At 41.9% G+C, this 20,199-nt stretch overlaps 1 protein-coding gene across 3 annotated transcripts in view; it reads left to right on the forward strand.

Annotated features, from left to right (window-relative positions):
- rnf13 (ring finger protein 13) overlaps positions 1-20,199 on the forward strand; it is a 209,329-nt gene that overhangs the window by 49,879 nt on the left and 139,251 nt on the right. For all 3 annotated transcript variants that reach the window (XM_055645717.1, XM_055645718.1, XM_055645719.1), the window contains exon 4: positions 11,252-11,377. In XM_055645717.1, coding sequence (XP_055501692.1) covers positions 11,252-11,377 — 126 coding nt within the window. The remainder of the gene's footprint in view (positions 1-11,251; positions 11,378-20,199) is intronic.

A 20,199-nucleotide genomic window follows, 5' to 3' on the forward strand; every position in this document is an offset into this window, starting at 1 on the left:
GGCTATGTCCTACAGCTCAGCGTTTCTGAACTTGTACATTTTGTTTGTGCTCGCATTCCGCAACATCCTCATTTCATAGTTTTTATGTTCCTTGTGATCACTTTTACGCTTGGCCTCTTTCTCTTCCCCCTCCATCCCCTACCTCCAACAGCCCCCCATTATTCAATCGATTCTTTCCATCTTATTCCCATGGCACCCCCAGCTTCACCTTTTCAGGGACATTCTTTTGCCCTATCTATCTCCACCCCTCCCCACTCTTTCTGCAAATTAAACTCAACGTTCTCTCTTTAGCCCAGTTCTGACAAAGGGACTTTGACCTGAAAGGTTGACTCTGTTTCCTTTTGCACATACACTGCCCGACCTGCTGAATATTTACAACCTTCTTGTTTTAAGCCAGATTTCCAGCATCTGCATTTTTTGATTATACATTTATTATGTTTGCTCAGAAAGTGGTCAGAAGAACCAAATACTTAATTAGTGTCAGGGGAGAAGGTAGGAGAAAAAGAATGAGAAGGAAAGATAGATCAGCCATGTTTGAATGGCAGAGTAGATAGCCAAATAGCCTAATTCTGCTATAACTTATAAACTTATGAAATACAATTGAGCAGTTACTTTACAGAATGCCTGAGTTTCTAGATTCTCCTTCCCATCCTTACTTTAACTACTACAAGGTCGCCATTTTATTACTAGATTAGGCACATTGTAGACTCAACACAAGTTCAATAATGCAAATAAAGGATATTTCTAGTTACCATATCTCAACACCAATCCATTTTATTTTGTTTCAATTCCAGCTCTCTTTGCCTTAGCCCATCGTTAATTTTGTCATTTAATCGTGCATGCATTCTAAACTTTCATAGAACATTTGTGCTTTGATGTGCTTTAAATGCTTAGAGAAGTTTTTCCTGTTCTTTTTTTTTAAGGGCATTGGCATGACAAATAAGTATTTTTTTTCCATGATCTGAATTTTTAAAGCATTTTCTAATTTAAACAATTAAAAACAAAACAGTCCCAACTGGAAATGAGATCAGTCGTGGCCACTGAGTTTGGTAGACTGGAGAAAGTAAGTGGCTTGTGATTTGATGCATTTGTAAATTGAGTTTGCTTATAAATGACTTGGGTATGGACAGGTGGCCCTCTGCAGGATTTGCTGAGAAGTGCTTTTACTGAACAAGGTGTATTTCTCTTGTTGTAACAGCAGATGGTACTGCAATGATTCAATGATATTTTATTGTCACATGAACCTAGGTACAGTGAAATTCCTTATTTTGCATACAATCCAGTAAGACCATACAATATACAGAAGAAGCATTGTTTATTGGCGGGGTTGAAAAACAGATCGACAATGGAAATTTATAATAGAATCACTATAGTACATTACTCATATGTAATTTAGATTTTGATATTTTTGGATGTTACTGTTTTTTTCACCTGGAATGCAGAGAATTATGACGTTGGTTTTATAGGTTTGACAGCAAACATAATTTAGTTGAAATCCATTTTGTTCTTTGGCTGCCCTGAGGCCTTTAATTCAAATGTCCATCAATGATTTGCTGCAGGAGCTGAAATTCCTGCTTCAGAAGTATTTATTTTCTTTACTCAAGATCATTAACGGAATTATTAACTTCTTGACCTCCTGGACCACCTCCATTGCCAGAGTAAAGGGCCTGTCCCACTTTCACGACTTAATTCAAAACCTCTGCCGAGTTTAAAGGAACTAAAAAAAAATCAAGATCGTGGTAATCTATGAACTCCTACGACCTTCCACGACTATGCTCACAAACTCCTACGCGTCTGTCTACGAATTCCCACGACTATTTCGATGCTTACCTTATGAGTAAAAAGTTGCAATTTCTTTCATCCCGACCATTTTTTTTACTCGTGGACATTTTTTATCGGGCTGGGAAAAAACGCCCCAACTTACCTGATGCCACAAGTACCTACGGCTAGCATAACAGGCCGCTACGATATATCTACGAACTCCTACGACCTCCTATAGACTCATTACGAACATTCTGCAAGTTTGAATCAAGGGGAAAACTCGGGAGAATTCGTGAATTACATCGTGAAAGTGGGACAGGCCCTTAATGCCACATGCAAACTGGAGGAATAAACTCCTCCTCTTCTTTCCACCCCCGCCCATGTCCCATCTGGACACACCTATTTCTACCCTCCTCCTCCCCTTCCACTTACATTCTATCCTCTGGCATCACATTTTGCAACCCTTCAATCCTTTTGTCTCGCATCTTTTTTTCATCTGGCCATTGTCTAACCATTAAAAAGCCCCCTCGCCTGTGTTCACCTATTACTTGCCATGCTCTGTCCAGCCCCTCCTCTCTTCCAGCTTTCTTTCTTCACCACCTACAATCAGTCTGAAGAAGGGTCCAGACCCGAAAGATCACCTATCCATGTTCAGCAGACCCTCTGTTACTCCAGCACTTTGTCGTTTCTTGAATAGTATCGGTGTGACTCTGTTCCTAAAAACACTAAGGATTGATTGATTAAATGTAATTTTATGCACGTTGTAGAGTCCACTGAATTTTCAGCCCTCTGTCGTGCTGGCCAACTATTGCATATAAATAGCATGGACCCTAATCTCTGCTACATGAAGTAGGTATTTGATGTAGGTCTGTTGACTGGCAACCCTTTCCATGTCTCATAATTTTGTATATTTCTCAGGCCTCCCATCAACCTCTGAAGCTGCAAAATCCTTACAGTTTTAACTTGCTTGAAATATTTATTCGTAGTTTAATCATTCATGACAGAAAAAAAAATGAGGGAAAAATGTTTGACTTGATTTGAAGAAATATGGTCAAGAAGGAAAGTTGAACAGGTAGATATTTTAGATATATTGTGGGATTTTTTGTTTGTTTTAGCGCATAATCTAATACTTTAAAATGCAGTTCCATCACACATCTATCTATTCCATATTGTTCAGAATTGGAATAATTCTAAATCTTATATTTCTTCCTTGCATGTACAGATGGCAAAAATCATATACTTTTTCATATGGTTATTATTTCATTCAAGCTTACATTTTTCACCTTGTACCCCACTGCAAACTTCAAATTTTCAACAGCTGCTGCCTTGTCAACCTTCCCAAAGTCCAAAGGCTTGTTACTGCCTTCTTTAACTGTTGATTTTATTTGATAGTTTTCTTTTGAGTGTGATGTAGCAGGAATATTGCCCTATCAAATATTTTGTCTTTCCCATCAAGATGCATCATACTCATTTATCTTTTAAGCAAAGGAATTATATAAATGGAGGTCTCTTTCCAAGTAAGTTCACGCACTGCTGAATTTGATGTTTATTGAAGAAATGAACTGTAGATGCTGGAATATTGAACAAAACACAAATTGCTGGAGTAACTTGGTGGGTCAGGTATCATCTGTGGAAGGAATGGATAGATGACGTTTTGGTTTGGGACCTGACCCTTCACTTTGTGATTAAGCATATGTTGACTTTTTTTTTTAATAAATAAGGGCATTTTAACAATGTTTTGCATGAAGTTTTTATGCTCTTATTTAGTAGCACTTTGTTGCTATTGGAAATTCTTTTTTGCATTTAGTTTGTGCGCACCACTTTTCTGATGGTAAGAAACTGATGGTTGAATTTGGGTTGCTTGTTCCCTTAAGTGCTCTTATTATTTGTGGGACGTAACTTTGTTTTTACATAGGCAGTAATATGGTTGAAGAGCCATTCAGAGATGTAGCTGTACATGTTTTTGTTTTGTTTTTTTATATAATTTTATTTATTAGTACAGTACATTACAACAGTACAAACCAAATATATCTTATTACATTTATTGTACCACTTCATTTTTTAAGCTTTAAAAAGAGAGAGAAATAAAGAAAGTAAAGAAAGTGAGAGAAAGTCGTGATATTGTGAAAGAGTAGCTGTACATGTGATGAGCTTTTATTCTGTACAAGTATAGGCAAAGGGTGGATCAAATGGGAAAAATTATTCAGAAAATCAAAAAACATTTATTTTTAACCTTTGTCAATACACTGTTAACACATGATAGGTGATTGCTTTCCCTTCAAGTGTGACTATAATTATTTTTGGTGACCTAGGTGGCCAGGTAGCATTCCGGGATGTCCCATTGTCTGCCAAAGAATGACCTTTGCCTCAAAATTATACAGTGTGCCAAATCTTTAACTCTCAAATGTCCGGTGGTTCTAATGTCAAGCTTGCTCAACTACTGTGTCTTTCTATTGATAGCTGCCCTCCAGAGAGCAGGCCTGAGCTGCTATCTACCTCGTTGGAGACCCTCAGACTATCTTTGATCGGACATTACTGGACTTTATCTTGTACTAAACATTATTCACGTTATTCTCTTTATCCTGTATCTGTACACTATGGGTGGCTCGATTGAAATCATGTATTGTCTCTCCATTGACTGGTTAGCACATAATAAAAGCTTTTCACTATATCTCGGCGCACGTGACAATAAGCAAAACTAAACTCCTGTTACATTGATCTCGCTCATTCTAATCTCATTATTGTTTTGGAGTTTTGAACTGTGTCTCGGTGTATACAAAAGTGTAAGATGCACAGATAGGAGAGTTGACAAGAAACTTATCCTTGTGTCTTGGATCAGAGGACGTTAAAGCTGAGCAAGAAATTTAAAGGGGTCTGAGGAAGATTTTGTTTTCACTCAGAGGGTGGTTGAAATTTAGATTGTAGTACGGAGAAGGTGATGGAGGCATTTGAAAATTTACGAAGTGTTTGGGAATCATTTGAATCACCAAGGTGAAGTAGGCTAGGGACCGAATGCAGATAAATGGGATTAAGATTGATAGGTATTTGATGCTCTGCATTGAACTGGTGGGGTGAAAGGCCTGTTTCTGAGTGGATTTTTATCTCATCACATGGCCCATTGTTTCCTGACATTTGGTTAAGCATCCAGAATGCTTCATAGTCATTTCACATTTATCCTGTCCAGATATTGAGTAAATATAAAACTTGCAATATAGCAACAGGACCCCATGGCACATGATGCATGTGCTGGCCATCATGCCAATTTAAACTGAGTATCTGCCTGCACTTGGTCTATATCCCTCTATTTTCTGCTCATTCTTATTTTCATCTAAATGCCTAATAGGCATTGTTATCGCATTTGCTTCCACCACTTCCCCTAACAGCCAATACTATGTGTAAAATCGTGCCTTGTCCATCTTCAAAATTTCTGACTGAAAACTGCACCCTCTGGTATTTGACATTACCATGCAGGGAAAAAGATCTGAAAATCGACTCTGCCTTTTACATACTTCTGCCAGCTCATCCTTAGCCACCAATGCTGCAGAGAGAAAAAAATATTATGTTTTTTGATTTGTGTCTCGATGTATACAAAAGTGTAAGATACACAGATAGGATAGTTGACAAGAAACTGCGTACAGCAGGCAGTGAAGAAAACGAATGTCATGTTGGCCTTCCTAACAAGAGGAGTTGAGTATAGAAGCAAAGAGGTCCTTCTGCAGTTGTACAGGGCTCTAGTGAGACCACACCTGGGGTATTGTGTGCAGTTTTGGTCCCCTAATTCTTGCAATTGAGGGAGTGCAGCGTAGGTTCACAAGGTTAATTCCTGGGATGGCAGGAGTGTCATATGCTGAGCGAATGGAGCGGCTGGGCTTGTCTACTCTGGAATTTAAAAGGATGAGAGGGGATCTTATTGAAACATATAAGATTATTAAGGGTTTGGACACGCTAGAGGCAGGAAACATGTTCCCGATGTTGGAGGAGTCCAGAACCAGGGGCCACAGTTTAAGAATAAGGGGTAAACCATTTAGAACGGAGATGAGGATACACTTTTTCCACACACAGAGTTGTGAGTCTGTGGAATTCTCTGTCTCAGAGGGCGGTGGAGGCTGGTTTTCTGGATACTTTCAAGAGAGAGCTAAATAGGGCTCTTAAAGATAGTGTAGTCAGGGGATATGGGGAGAAGTCAGGAACAGGGTACTGATTGTGGATGATCAGCCATGATCACATTGAATGTTGGTGCTGGCTCGCAGGGCCGAATGGCCTACTCCTGCACCTATCGTCTATTGTTTGTCCAATCTCTCCTTATTGGGAATACTCAGGAAATACTTTCTGAGGAACCAATCATTGTCTGTATAAATGTTGGTATAGGTTTCCAGCCCACTTGCCTCAAGTGTTTCACTGCTGTGTCATTTAACAGCTGCTATTCTAATATAGAACAGTATTTATTTACACAGTTGTACTAAACGTGATGTAGTTTAAAGGCCTGGTTCTTGCTTAAATCAATGATGTCTGAATTCGCTATCTATCTATGTTTGTCTCTCCATTGTCTAATAATCAGCTCTTTTTTCTCTTGTAGAGGAAGGGTGTCTTGCTATAGCTTTCGTGACACAACTGGATGCTTTTTCGGTGTTTATTTAACAATTGGCTGCATTCTTGTGTTCTTAGTCACACATAAAGTAAAGATCTCTGATTTTCCTGGCAGGTTTATCGTAAAGCAGTAATTTGATCTTCATAGTTAATGAAGATAGCTTTTTGAATTACTGATTCAATTAACTCATTAACTGAATTTAAATGTTCCAACGTAAGAGGAAGGACTTCAGCACTAGGAATTGAACACATCAGAGGTTCATTATTACTCCAACACTGACATAAATTATCAATATAGTTAAGTATTATTCTAACTAAACAGCAATCCAGCAATGTTTTTCTGTACAACATAAACCTCCGTCATCTGTATCCATCTATTACTTGGAAGGTCTTGTCCTGCCCCTACCTCTTTTCCAGCTTTCTCCCATCTACGCCAATCATTCTGAGGAAAGATCTCAAACCGGGGCGGCCTGCAAGTAAGACTGAAGTACAGGGGACTGTGGCCCTCTTCCTCCCTAATATCCTACTGGCCAATAGAACACAAGGTTGAGGTCTTAAGGGCAAGGCTGCTTTACCACATGGGGGGTGAAGGACTGCTGTGCACTCTGTTTTACGGAGACATGGATTACCCACAGCTCCTCAGACCCGGCCCTCCACCTTAGTGTTTTTTCCTTTGCACTAATAGCACTTTTTTTTAATAATAATTTTTTTTTGGTTTGTGTTATCTATGAATTCTGTGCTTACAGATCTGTTATGCTGCTGCAAGAAAAAAAAATCATGATTCTGTTTTCAGTACATATGTCAATTAAAGACTGACTTTTGACTCTTCTAACTTACACTCGATTGAAATATGGTAACAATTTGTGCTTAGTTTCTTCAGTTAAGTTTTTAATGTTTTGCAAACTAGTTGTGTTGCTCCCATAAAACTCACAGACTTGGAAGTGAATCTATTTTGAGAGGAAGGGAATGTATAAGCACTGCGGTAATTGGTACCCTGGGATAGATGTGACCTTGTCTAGAATAGTGAAATGCAACAGCAAGATCTAATGAGTTTGATAATGGCATTTTCCTGGGAAGGGTGTTCAAGAGTTTATGTGAATTGAAGTGATGTAATCACTTATTTTCTGCTGAGTTGAATAGACCAGATGTCCTAATTTTTCATATAACTGAGGACTCCAGGTTAAGACCATAACTTATAATTGACATCTTCATTAATTCTGCTAATGAAGATGCCCACATCAATCGGAAGAAAACCAGCAACTGCTTGCCACTTCTCATACTCTCCATTTAATGTTGGTTCACTATTTAAATAGAAGACAAATGCACACTTTGTTTTCAATGGTGGATTAGATCCCAATAATTGAGCATGTGGATTGTGGGATATCAATTATGAATATTTACCATTGTTCTTGTTTTCAATAATAACTACACGAGAATCACTTTGGATACAAATGAAAGGACATAAATTAATATTTTTATTGCTTTCTCTTAATATTTCTTACTGACATTAATGTCATGATTTATATTAGCTGAAACATAATTGGTCTAGATTTGATGAATGATATTTCTTCATGTGCCTGTTTGAATCTTAATTAGAATCACAGCTGCATATATCCTTTGTCCTGTTAATATAAACCACAAATCACAGCTACACCTATCCTCTGTTTCACTACTTTTAAATCAATCACAACGTTCTCTGTTACTTCAATAATTATGTCATGCTGATGATCATTTCTTGAGCATAATGTAAAATGAATGTACTTCTATGTTTAACATAGAAATATCATTAGGGTCAAATTTACTTCATATCCCGAATGGGAATGAGAGGGGACTTTATGGTAGCTGCTGACATAATTACATGTCCCTGACTCCTGTCAATCCTAAGGCTAGTTGAGGTGAATTGTGGGAGTGTTGCTTTACAGAGGCAATAGGTTTGTTTTCTTTAAGCTGGAGCCATTTTAGCAGAATCAGCTACACATGCAAAGTGGTGATTAATTTTGTAAAATTAACTTTTAGAAGGAGCTATTCTTAATAATGTCCTTAATATAAGTAATTAAAATCAATTTAATTTATACAATTATTTCTCTTTACACTGCAAATATCAGTGAGAATTAAAGCCCATTGTGAGTTCAATGCCTTGAAGAACCATTGAACATTTTAGTCACTGATTAAAACAAGTGTAGAGTGATGAAGATGAAATGAAATATTGAAGACTGGCCACAATATTAGGTACCATCTTGTTCAAGGGCTTTTTTTTGGAAGATTTTGTTATAACACAATTCCAGATTATTTTGGAGAAACTCAGCGGGTGCAGCAGCATCTATGGAGCGAAGGAAATAGGCAACGTTTCGGGCCGAAACGCCCGAAACGTTGCCTATTTCCTTCGCTCCATAGATGCTGCTGCACCCGCTGAGTTTCTCCAGCTTTTTTGTGTAACCTTCGATTCTCCAGCATCTGCAGTTCCCTCTTAAACTCCAGATTATTTTGTCTTATTTGGATACTACGCAAGGTATATACCTTGTTAAAGTATGTATTTGGGCAAGTTGGTAAGGCATATGTTGTAGGATTTGAATTCGCCCTGCTTAATGATCGTTGCAGGCAGCAAAATACAACGTTGCAGGCAGCAAAGGTAGTGTTGATACTCTGCCGCTGCAGAAACCAGGGTTGCCCCTAACCTTTGGTACTGGATGTGTGGAGTCTGCATGTTCTCCCTGTGCTCCAGTTCTTCTACATCCGAAAAACATGCCAGCTCCACAATGTTAAGTCCTGCAGGCTCTCGCGGTTAGAGCTCCCAAAGTTGGTCTCCAGCAGAGGCCGCCAACTCCACAATGTTAAGCCGCAATGCAGATGGAGATACGATACGGGGAAAAAAAATCGCATCTCCGCTGAGGTGAGAGATTAAAAAAAGTTGATAGAGATTAGGGTGTGTTCCCCATTTTGTGTCCTCCTGAAGTCAATAATCAGCTCCTTAGTCTTGGAGGTGTTTAGGGACAAGTTGTTACGTGAGCACCAGTCGGCCAGGTTCTGCACGTCCCCTGTGTTGTTTGTTTCATCACCGTTGGTGATCAGCCCGATCACCGTTGTGTCGTCTGCGAACTTGGCGATGGTGTTGGTGTCGAATGCAGGAACGCAATCGTGTGTGAAGAGGGCGTAGAGCAATGAGCTCAGTACACAGCCTTGTGGTGTGCCGGTGCTCAGAGTGATAGTGGAGGACAGGTGCGGGCCCAGTCTCACTGCCTGCAGTCGCTCCGTCAGGAAATTCAGGATCCAGTCGCATATCGGCAAGCTGAGGCCTAGCTGGTGAAGTTTGGTGGTGAGCTTGGTGGGGATAACCGTGTTGAAGGCAGAGCTATAATCTATGAAGAGCATCCTCACGTACGTGCGTGCCCTGTCTTTCCAGGTGAGTCAGGACCGTGTGAAGAGCCAGAGAGATGACATCCTCTGTGGATCGATTTGCCCTGTATGCAAATTGAAGTGAGTCCAGTGAGGCAGGGATGTGAGATAGGACCAGCCTTTCAAAGCACTTCATGGGTATTGGAGTTAAAGCAACCGAACGGTAGTCGTTCAGGTTGGTGACTTTTGACTTTTTCGGCACCGGCACTATGGTAGCTGTCTTCAGGCACTTGGGGACCGTTGCCAGAGATAGAGATAGGTTAAAGATCCTCGTGAATACCTCAGCCAGCTGTACAGCACAGTCCTTTAGTACCCTTCCTTGGACTCCATCCGGGCCTGCAGCCTTGCATGGATTGATCCTACGCAGAGCGCACTGTACCTCCTGAGTGCTCAGTGTTAAGACCTGGCCGGGGTTATTCCACTCCTGGTGGTGTTGCCAGTTTCGAAGCGGGCAAAGAGGTGTTAGCTCGTTGGCCAGCGTGATAGCACTGTGGGGGCAGGCGGGGCTGTTCTTGTAGTCAGCGATGTCCCTGCCACCCTGCCACATGCTTCTGGTGTCCAACATATTGAAGGGGTCTTCCACCCTTTGCCTGTGAATGTCTTTGGCCTTTTTTATACCTTTGTTCAGGTTTGACCTGTCAGCACTGTATGCAGAAATGTCACTGGATTTAAAGGCATTGTTGCGTGCCCTTAGCGCATCTTAGAACATCTAAGAAGCATTCAATGTTGGGAAGCTCTATGCTAGTTTTATAGAATAAATGTATTTGCCTGCATTTTTTTAAAGTGAAAGTATACAGAGCAGAGTAAAAAATAGAAGCAAACAATTGGCCTTCTGAATCTGTTATTTGTATAATCAATCATTGTTGGTCTATCTTATATTTGGTTTCTCTGTATGATCAGTCTGAAGAATGGTCCTGACCCGAAACGCACCTATCCATTTTCTCCAGATATGCTGCCTGACCTGCTGAGTTACACCAGGATTTGGTCTATCTTTGGTATAAACCAGTGCCTGCAGTTCATTTTGATTACATTATTGCTTTCTCCTTTTGTCTGTTATTTATGTAGAAATGTATCTCTCTTGCCTTGAAAGCATTTGTCACTTCTACTTCCATTGCTTAGTGTGGTAGAGAATTTCACGTGTTCAGCAAATTTTCTAAATGAAGCCATTTCTCCTCGAATTGATCCTAAACGTCCTACCCCATTATCCGCTGGCACACTTTGCTGATTGCATTGACTGAGGCATTATCTGATCAGGTTGGATTTGTGTTACTTGAAAATGCCAAAAGTAGTTATGAATAACTAAAGTTACCTATAAATGCGCATGCTCAATAATAGCAATAGACTTAAACGAGGAAGAGGAAAACGAGCAAAAACTTCTCATTAGAAAAAAAAGTAATTTTGAGTTCATTTTGACTAAATATTTGTATCTGATTGTCAGTTTATCAAATTTAAGATGAGAATTTTGATTGAATATTTAACTATCCTATTTTTGTTCTTTGTTTACTCGAAGGGATTTCTTGTGTATTCAAAACCAAAGAATGCTTGTGAGCCAATTATTTCTCCACCCATAATGGAAAATTCCTCCGTCAATTACATTGTTGTGATTAGAAGATTTGACTGCAATTTTGATATCAAGGTAAGTTACCATTGGGAGTTTTGAAAAGTTTCTGGTGATATTTCCAGTGTTTAAATTGACTTGAATGCTTTCCAATTCAACACTTGCCGTTTCATGAACTTCATATGTCGTTGCTGGTTTAATGAATAATTTGACCGATACTGTGATAAAAAATTTGTTCAGTTTAGTAAAACCAGCAGAAATATGGCTGAGCAAATATCCCATAAGATTATCAGGATGACAGAAAATATTTTGTAGATGGAAACGCTTCCCCAACTAAATGGATTATTACTGGTTAGTAAAATGTTTACGCAACGAATTGGCCTGCTACTGCTTGACTGGGAGTGAATTGAATTCTGGCTCAGCAATATTTTGCAGTTTTATGCGGCAGAGCACAGTAGCGACTTAGAAGTTTGCAATTATGAATTGCTGTAGATCCTGCTGGAAATGTATGTAAAAAAATGAGCAGTATTGGGGATGCAAGGCAATCTTTAATAAAGTGGCTCACAAAAAGAAATACTAGTACCGACCAGTCCCTGGGATCCCGGTTGGAAATAAGCAAGACTTTTTTACACAAATCTGGAGAAAGATTTGTGCTGCTTACCTCTCACACATTTTCTGCAGTGTATATCAATCAGATTCTTAAATTTAGCAGGACGGATTAATACGTTGAGAAGGCATTTTCTGTTTATCGTTTGAGGCTGCTGTTTGAATCTAAAACAGTATATTGCCAGTGTATGTGCAGTGCTGGTCGTAATATCACGGGAGAGCTGTGATATGTGAAAGGAAGAAGGGTCTCTCCAGAGATGCTGCCTGTCTTGCTGAGCTACTCCAACATTTTGTGTCTATCTTCGATTTAAACCAGCATCTGCAGTTCCTTCCTTTACAAAGATGTGGTAGTATTTGAGATGATGAAATAGAGATTTCCAGAGAAGTTCCAAGGAATAGTAAAATGTTTCAGGAAAAAATATGAATAGGTTGGCTTTGGAAGAGTATAAGTGATAACTTAATTGAGGTCTATAAAATATGGGAGGGGGCCCATAGACTAAATGGATCTAAAGAGGACAAGTGGCAACAACTGGGGGAATAGCCTCAATTGGAAATATCAAGCAGCTGAACAGACTGAATGGGTCAGTGATGCAGTTAGTTGGAGAGCTGGTGGAATCGAGGCAAAGTGTGATGAGGGAGCTAGTTTGGCAGCTGAGGGAGACATTCTGGTTAAGGGCTCAAAAGATGTATCTGATAATATATATAGCTCAGAGTGTGTGCACACGAGTCACGTCTATGGGGTAGTGCTTGATCAACAATCACCTTAAATACTCTTGTCATTGTATTAAGATCGTGCTCAGTCAAGACTGAGTGATAACTGGTGTGCAGTAGCCACCCCACATCAAAAAATTCCTGCCCAATCATTTTGCACTCGAATTGTAGTAGAAACAAATCATCCTTGATCTCAAAGCACCTACAATGCCCTCCATGATGTTTGGGACAAAGACCCATCATTTATTTATTTGCCCCTGTACTCCACAATTTGAGATTTGTAATAGAAATAAATCACATGTGGTTAATGTGCACATTGTCAGATTTTAATAAAGGCCATTTTTATACATTTTTGTTTCACCATGTAGAAATTACCGCAGTGTTTATACATAGTAACCCATTTCAAGGCACCATAATGTTTGGGACACAGCAATGTCATGTGAATTAAAGTAGTCATGTTTAATGTTTTGTTGCATATCCTTTGCATGCAATGATTACTTGAAGTCTGTGATTCATGAACATCACCTTCTCTCCTCCATACTTTGCTCGTTCCATCACTCTGATATGTTTTCCAGAACTGTGGTTGCTCATTTAAGTATTTCTTGGTAAATAACTTTTAAGTACTTCCTGGCCATCCTATTTTTGCAGCTAACCAGTGGTTTGCATCTTGCTGTGAAGCCTCTGTGTTCTGTTAATGAAGTCTTCTGCGGACAGTGGTCATTGACAAATCCACACATGACTCATGAAGCATGTTTCTGATCTGTCAGACAGGTGTTTGGGGATTTTTCTTTATTATACAGAGAATTCTTCTGTCATCAGCTATGAAGAAGGGACTTGGCCTGCCAGTTCCTATGCGAGTAGTAAGCTCACCAGTGCTCTCTTTCTTCTTAATGATGTTCCAAACAGTTGATTTTGGTAAGCCTAAGGTTTGGCTGAAGTCTCTAACAGTTTTATTCTTGTTTCTCAGTCTCATAATTACTTCTTTGACTTTTATTGACTTTGGGCCTCATGTTGATAAACAGCAATAAAAGTTTCCAAAGGTGAAGGAAAGACTGGAGGAAAGACTATGTGTAGAAAGCTCTCTTATACCTGCATTAAGGAGGTAATTAAACACACCTGAGCAATTACAAACACCCGTGAAACCATCTCCAAATCTCAAATTGTGGAGTACAGAGGCAAATAAATAAATGATGGGTCTTTGTCTCAAACATTATGGAGGACACTGTACTTCCTTTAATAGAGTTGTCAAAAACCAGGGACCACAGGTTTTAAGCAGTTGAAAGTAGGATTAATCTGTGTATACATTAGCTTATATAGATGAATATATGCCTTTCAACCAGGGACTGACTAGGTTCTAGTTATTGGAGAGAATTTTTGAATATGTATTTGAAAATTTGTGTGCCGAGCCTTGATCCTGCTGCCTGAAGGTGAGATCAGGCTGGGTGGCCACACAGCCAAATGTTCTCCTGTCATTAATTTTCAATGATTCTATGATTGCAGTCAGATGTGTTTGTGGGGGGTGGGGGGTTTCCTAGCTCTGAAGAATATCTTCAAACATTATCCATCTCACCAAGTGTTTTGCCCTTGTGGATCCAAAATCTTGCAGTTGGAAACTAAATAGTTGTGGATGAGAATTGTATCGTTGGTGTTGGGGTGCATCATGCTCAAAGCATAGTTCAGTCATGGAACGAATTCTGGTTTTGATCGAAAAATCAAGTTGTGTTTATTGCAAATGCACAAATAGGGTGAGTTACAATAACAATCTTATAACAGCATCACAGGCACATAGACTTGGGCAGCACACAAATACACAAATTATGTATAAATTATACATACGTTACATACGCCTCCAACACGCTGTGGCAAGGTGAAGCCTGCCTTGGTCGGTGGAGCCTCGGCAGTGGCGGTGGAGCCTCGGCAGTTGCACTTGACGGTGGCGGTGGTGCCTTGGCAGTCGTCCCTTGGTTGGCGGTTGATGAACCGCCGCGGTGGGGGAGGGGAGAACAATGGAGGAGCCGTCGCGGGATACTTTGTAACTTAGTCAGCGCCTTTTATGTAACGACTATTGCAAACGTTGAGAATGCAAGCAAGTAATTTCACTGTGCCTTGTCACACGAGACAATAAAGCCTTCCATTCCAAATACTCCAAGACAGTGAAAAAAAAAGTCTACAAAAAATAGTGCAAAAATACAAGTCTACAGTAGGTGGTCTGGAGTGTTCCATTGCTAAGGTAGGATTGTGCAGTTAAGAATCTAATGGATGCAGTTGTTCCTGAACCTGCACACACTTGGAAACTGGGGTATATTATGGCCAGATGTTAAGCCTTATTGGGAGAGTATTGAGGGCCAGAGATAGACTAGAGTGGGATGAAAATGTTAAGGAATACATCGGGGTCACATTTGTGGATTTAACAGGTGTTTTGTGAAGTATTTGGTCAATCTGCATTTTGTTTTCCCTAATACTTGAAAAAGACATTACGAAAGCTTTACTTCCCCTGCAAAATGTATTTGTATCTCTGGGTAGTGGGAAGAGAGTCGGTGAATGGGGGTGTTACAACTGCTATTCTATTCCAAGATTTTCACAGAAGATATTGAGGTGGATTGTTGGTGTTGGAGATGTGCAAATCAACTGGAGTCTCTGGAGGTTTTTTCAGAAAGCTGGAGGGATGGAAGTGTTTGGTGGTGGCAGTATCATTGAAATGGAGGAAAATGAACTGTTGAATGTGGTGATAGATCGTAAATGAAGATGACATCTTCCTTGGAGAACTGATTGCTGAAATGTCACAAGGTGCACAGTTTGAGCCGTTTTCCTAGTTGCTTGTTTAGCAAAATGACAAACTAATTTAATCGTCTCCATAATCTATTTTCAGTCAGAGGAAGTCTGATCACGCACCGGGATATTGAAGGTTCAGATTCAGATTCAGATTCAATTTTAATTGTCATTGTCAGTGTACAGTACAGAGACAATGAAATGCATTTAGCATCTCCCTGGAAGAGCGACATAGCACATGATTTGAATAAATAATAATAAGTGTCTGGGGGGGGGGGTGGTGATTGGCAGTCACCGAGGTACGTTGTTGAGTAGAGTGACAGCCGCTGGGAAGAAGCTGTTCCTCGACCTGCTGGTTCGGCAACAGAGAGACCTGTAGCGCCTCTCGGATGGTAGGAGGGTAAACAGTCCATGGTTGGGGTGAGAGCAGTCCTTGGCGATGCTGAGCGCCCTCCGCAGACAACGCTTGCTTTGGACAGACTCAATGGAGGGGAGCGAGGAACCGGTGATGCGTTGGGCAATTTTCACCACCCTCTGCAATGCCTTCCGGTCGGAGACAGAGCAGTTGCCTCACCGGTAGGCGGCGCGGCTCTGGCCAGCAGCGGCCTCTGCAGTCTGTCCGCGTTTTTATTATTTTCTGTCTGTGTTTTAATGTAGTTTTTGTTATTTTTTTGTTGTGGTGTGTGTGGGGGGGTGGGGGTGGGGTGGGGTGGGAGGGGGGGGGGGAAACTTTTTAAATCTCTCCCTGCACTGGAGACCCGACCCTTTTCTCGTCGGGTTTCCGTTGTCGTTGAGGCCGCAACGAGGAGCGGCCTCCAACAGGAAGAAGCCGGGGACTCTGGTGCTACTCACCGTCGCCGTCGCGGGGCTGGCCGAGTCCGGAGCGGTTGGAGCGGTGGAGGAGCGCTGCTGCTGCTGCTGAGTCGGAGGCTGCTGCTGAGTCGGAGGCTGCTGCTACTGCGGGTCTGCGGACAGCGGCACCGGGAGCCCGCGGATCCCTGGAGAGAGACCGCTTTTCGGGGCTCCTGCAACGGCGACTTCTCCCGCCCGAGTTGCGGGGTCGAAGAGCTCCTGGAGCGGGGCCTAACACCATTGCCCCGCGCGGCTGGAACGGCCGCGGGACTTTATGAGCGCACGCCGGGGGCTCCAACATCAAGACCCGGTGTGCGACCTCGCACCACCCGGCGTGGCTTTAATGGCCGCGGGACAATCGCCATCGCCAGCCGGGGGCTTTGACTTTGACTCTGACATCGGGGGGGGGAGAGTGCAGTGGAGAGATACGTTTTTTTTGGCCTTCCATCACAGCTATGTGATGGATGTTTATGTAAAATGTAATTATGTTGTGTCTGGGGTCTATTTGTGTGTAATGTATGGCTGCAGAAACGGCATTTCGTTTGGACCTCTAGGGGTCCAAATGACAATTAAATTGACTCTTGACTCTTGACTCTTGACTCTCTCTTGACCATACTGTGATGCAGTTGGTAAGGATGCTCTTGATGGTGCAGCGGTAGAAGTTCACCAGGATCTGAGGAGACAGATGGACCTTCTTCAGTCTCCTCAGGAAGAAGAGACGCTGATGAGCCTTCTTGATCAGAGTAGGGGTATTGTGGGTCCAAGAGAGGTCATCGGAGATGTTGACTCCCAGGAACTTGAAGCTAGAAACACGTTCCACCTCCGTCCCGTTAATGTGGATCGGGGTGTGCGTGCCGCCTCTGGACTTCCTGAAGTCTACAATGATCTCCTTGGTCTTCTTGGAGTTAAGGGCCAGGTTGTTGTCAGCGCACCATGTTGCTAAGTGCTGGACCTCCTCCCTGTAGGCCAACTCATCGTTGTTGCTGATGAGGCCAATCACCGTTGTATCATCTGCATACTTGATGATGGTGTTAGTACCATGTACAGGTGTGCAGTCATAGGTGAAGAGGGAGTAGAGGAGGGGGCTCAGCACACAGCCCTGTGGAACGCCGGTGTTCAGAGTGAGGGTTGAAGAGGTGTGCTTGTCTAACCTCACAGACTGGGGATTGTTGGTTAGAAAGTCCAGTATCTAGTTTCAGAGGGAGGGGTCGATACCCAGGTTACCGAGTTTGGTGATCAGTTTTGATGGTATAATGGTGTTGAATGCTGAGCTGTAATCGATGAACAGCATTCTTACGTAAGTGTCTCTGTTGTCGAGGTGGGAGAGGGCGGAGTGAAGTGCCATTGAGATGGCATCCTCCGTACTCCTGTTCTTGCGGTAGGCAAACTGATAGGGATCCAGTGTGGGGGGTAGGCAGCTTTTGAGGTGTGCCAGTACCAGCCTCTCGAAGCACTTGGTGATGATGGGGGTAAGTGCAACTGGGCGGAAGTCGTTGAGGCTTGCCGCAGTGGAGTGTTTTGGCACTGGCACGATGGAGGTGGTTTTAAGGCAAGTGGGGACAACTGCTTGGGCAAGTGACAGGTTGAAGATGTCAGTCCAGACGTCTGTCAGCTGCGCAGCACAGGCCCTGAGCACGCGCCCGGGGATGCCGTCAGGGCCAGCAGCTTTACGTGCATTAGTCCTACTCAGTGCCACGTATACGTCGTAGGGGGTGAGTGTGAGGGGTTGGTGATCGGCAGGTAGCACAGCCTTGATGGCTGTCTCTAGATTGTCCCTGTCGAAGCGGCCATAGAAGTGATGGCCATAGAAGGCCATAGAAGATTCTTTACAAAGCACAGGAGAAATTTGGATATAAGTTTACAATGTTTGCAGGATGTCAGTGAGTGAAAGCAAATAGTTTTGTTTTCACACAGAGACACTGACTGCATCAATACTGGAGTAACTCAGCGGGACAGGTAGCATTTCTGGAGAGAAGGAATGGGTGACGTTTCGGGTCGAGACTCTTCTTCAGTCTGATGATGGTGCTACGGAAGGTGCTACAAGTTTGGCTGGAAAAACTGGCAACCAAAGCAACAAATACACCCATTCCTTCTCTCCAGGGATGCTGCCTGTCCCGCTGAACTACTCCAGCATTTTGTCTATCTTTGATTTAAACTAGCATTTTCAGTTCTTTCCCACACATTTTGACTGCATCAGGTTTGGATCTCCAGGGAGCAGTGAATTCTGGTAAATATTTTGGAAAATAATTGGGGTCAGAAGAATGAGAACCATTGGTTCTTCTCTTTACTGTCAAGGGCTTTTATTCTGTTATTTGAAGGATCTTAAAAAAACTTCCTTCGGGCCATTTCGTAATGCAGAATGCATCAAATTTATATTTTAAACTGCTAACCCCTGCTGATGTTTAGTGATATCATATTGTCAATTAGTTGAAGAATATATGCATGTAGGACCTTTGCAATTCATTAGCTAGAAAAATATGACCCTCATTGTAAATGCTGGTGTTTCATATATATTCATTTCTTATCACTCTGCAAAAATTGGATATTTAAGTAATTTGTTTTGTGTTTAGACGACTCTTCAAACCTGTGCAGTGCTATCTGTAATTGCATCTACTTACTGACACCCTGTGAACTCATGATATGGAACAGTGCACTCTCTTGCTTTGAAATAAAACTTCAATATTGTCAAACATTCTCAGTGTGGGGTCAGGCTTTTGCTGTATTTCTTTGCATATTACTGCATGCAATTTGTGGAAACACAATAGTTTGAACATTTTACTAAATGATTCATAAAGGAAGAAAAAGAAATGTCTAACACTGCCTATTTTAAGCATCATTTCAGTAATCAGCCCTCTAGGCAATGTGTTGTCTTCCTTCTGCCCACCCATCCTCTGCAATAAAGAGATAATACTCCACCGTTTTCCGCATTTTGTGAATTTTCTTCTTTAAACATAGCAACGAATGGGGTCATTAAGCCATGTGTGCCTGTTCCAACAGTCGAGGACTTGGGGATGCAAATTGATGCTTTATGGTTGGGAAACATTTGACTGGTACAGGTGCATTTGTCTTTTCCACATTTACTGCTTCATGGATTTGGAAACAGTCATGCAGTGAACATTTTGGTTGAGTAAGCCTTTTGATGGGGGTAAGTTGCAACTGGCGGCAGTCAGAATTTCACTGGATGGAGGTGGTTTTAAGGCAAGTGGGGACAACTGCTTGGGCAAGTGACAGGTTGAAGATGTCAGTCCAGACGTCTGTCAGCTGCGCAGCACAGGCCCTGAGCACGCGCCCGGGGATGCCGTCAGGGCCAGCAGCTTTACGTGCATTAGTCTTACTCAGTGCCACGTATACGTCGTAGGGGGTGAGTGTGAGGGGTTGGTGATCGGCAGGTAGCACAGCCTTGATGGCTGTCTCTAGATTGTTCCTGTCGAAGCTGCCATAGAAATGATGGCCATAGAAGGCCATAGAAGATTCTTTACGAAGCACAGGAGAAATTTGGATATAAGTTTACAATGTTTGCAGGATGTCAGTGAGTGAAAGCAAATAGTTTTGTTTTCACACAGAGACACTGACTGCATCAATGCTGGAGTAACTCAGCGGGACAGGTAGCATTTCTGGAGAGAAGGAATGGGTGACGTTTCGGGTCGAGACTCTTCTTCAGTCTGATGATGGTGCTACAGAAGGTGCTACAAGTTTGGCTGGAAAAACTGGCAACCAAAGCAACAAATACACCCATTCATTCTCTCCAGGGATGCTGCCTGTCCCGCTGAACTACTCCAGCATTTTGTCTATCTTTGATTTAAACCAGCATTTTCAGTTCTTTCCCACACATTTTGACTGCATCAGGTTTGGATCTCCAGGGAGCAGTGAATTCTGGTAAATATTTTGGAAAATAATTGGGGTCAGAAGAATGAGAACCATTGGTTCTTCTCTTTACTGTCAAGGGCTTTTATTCTGTTATT

Source organism: Leucoraja erinacea, chromosome 14 (genome assembly GCF_028641065.1).
Source record: "Leucoraja erinacea ecotype New England chromosome 14, Leri_hhj_1, whole genome shotgun sequence".
In the NCBI taxonomy this organism is placed as follows: Eukaryota; Metazoa; Chordata; class Chondrichthyes; order Rajiformes; family Rajidae; genus Leucoraja; species Leucoraja erinaceus.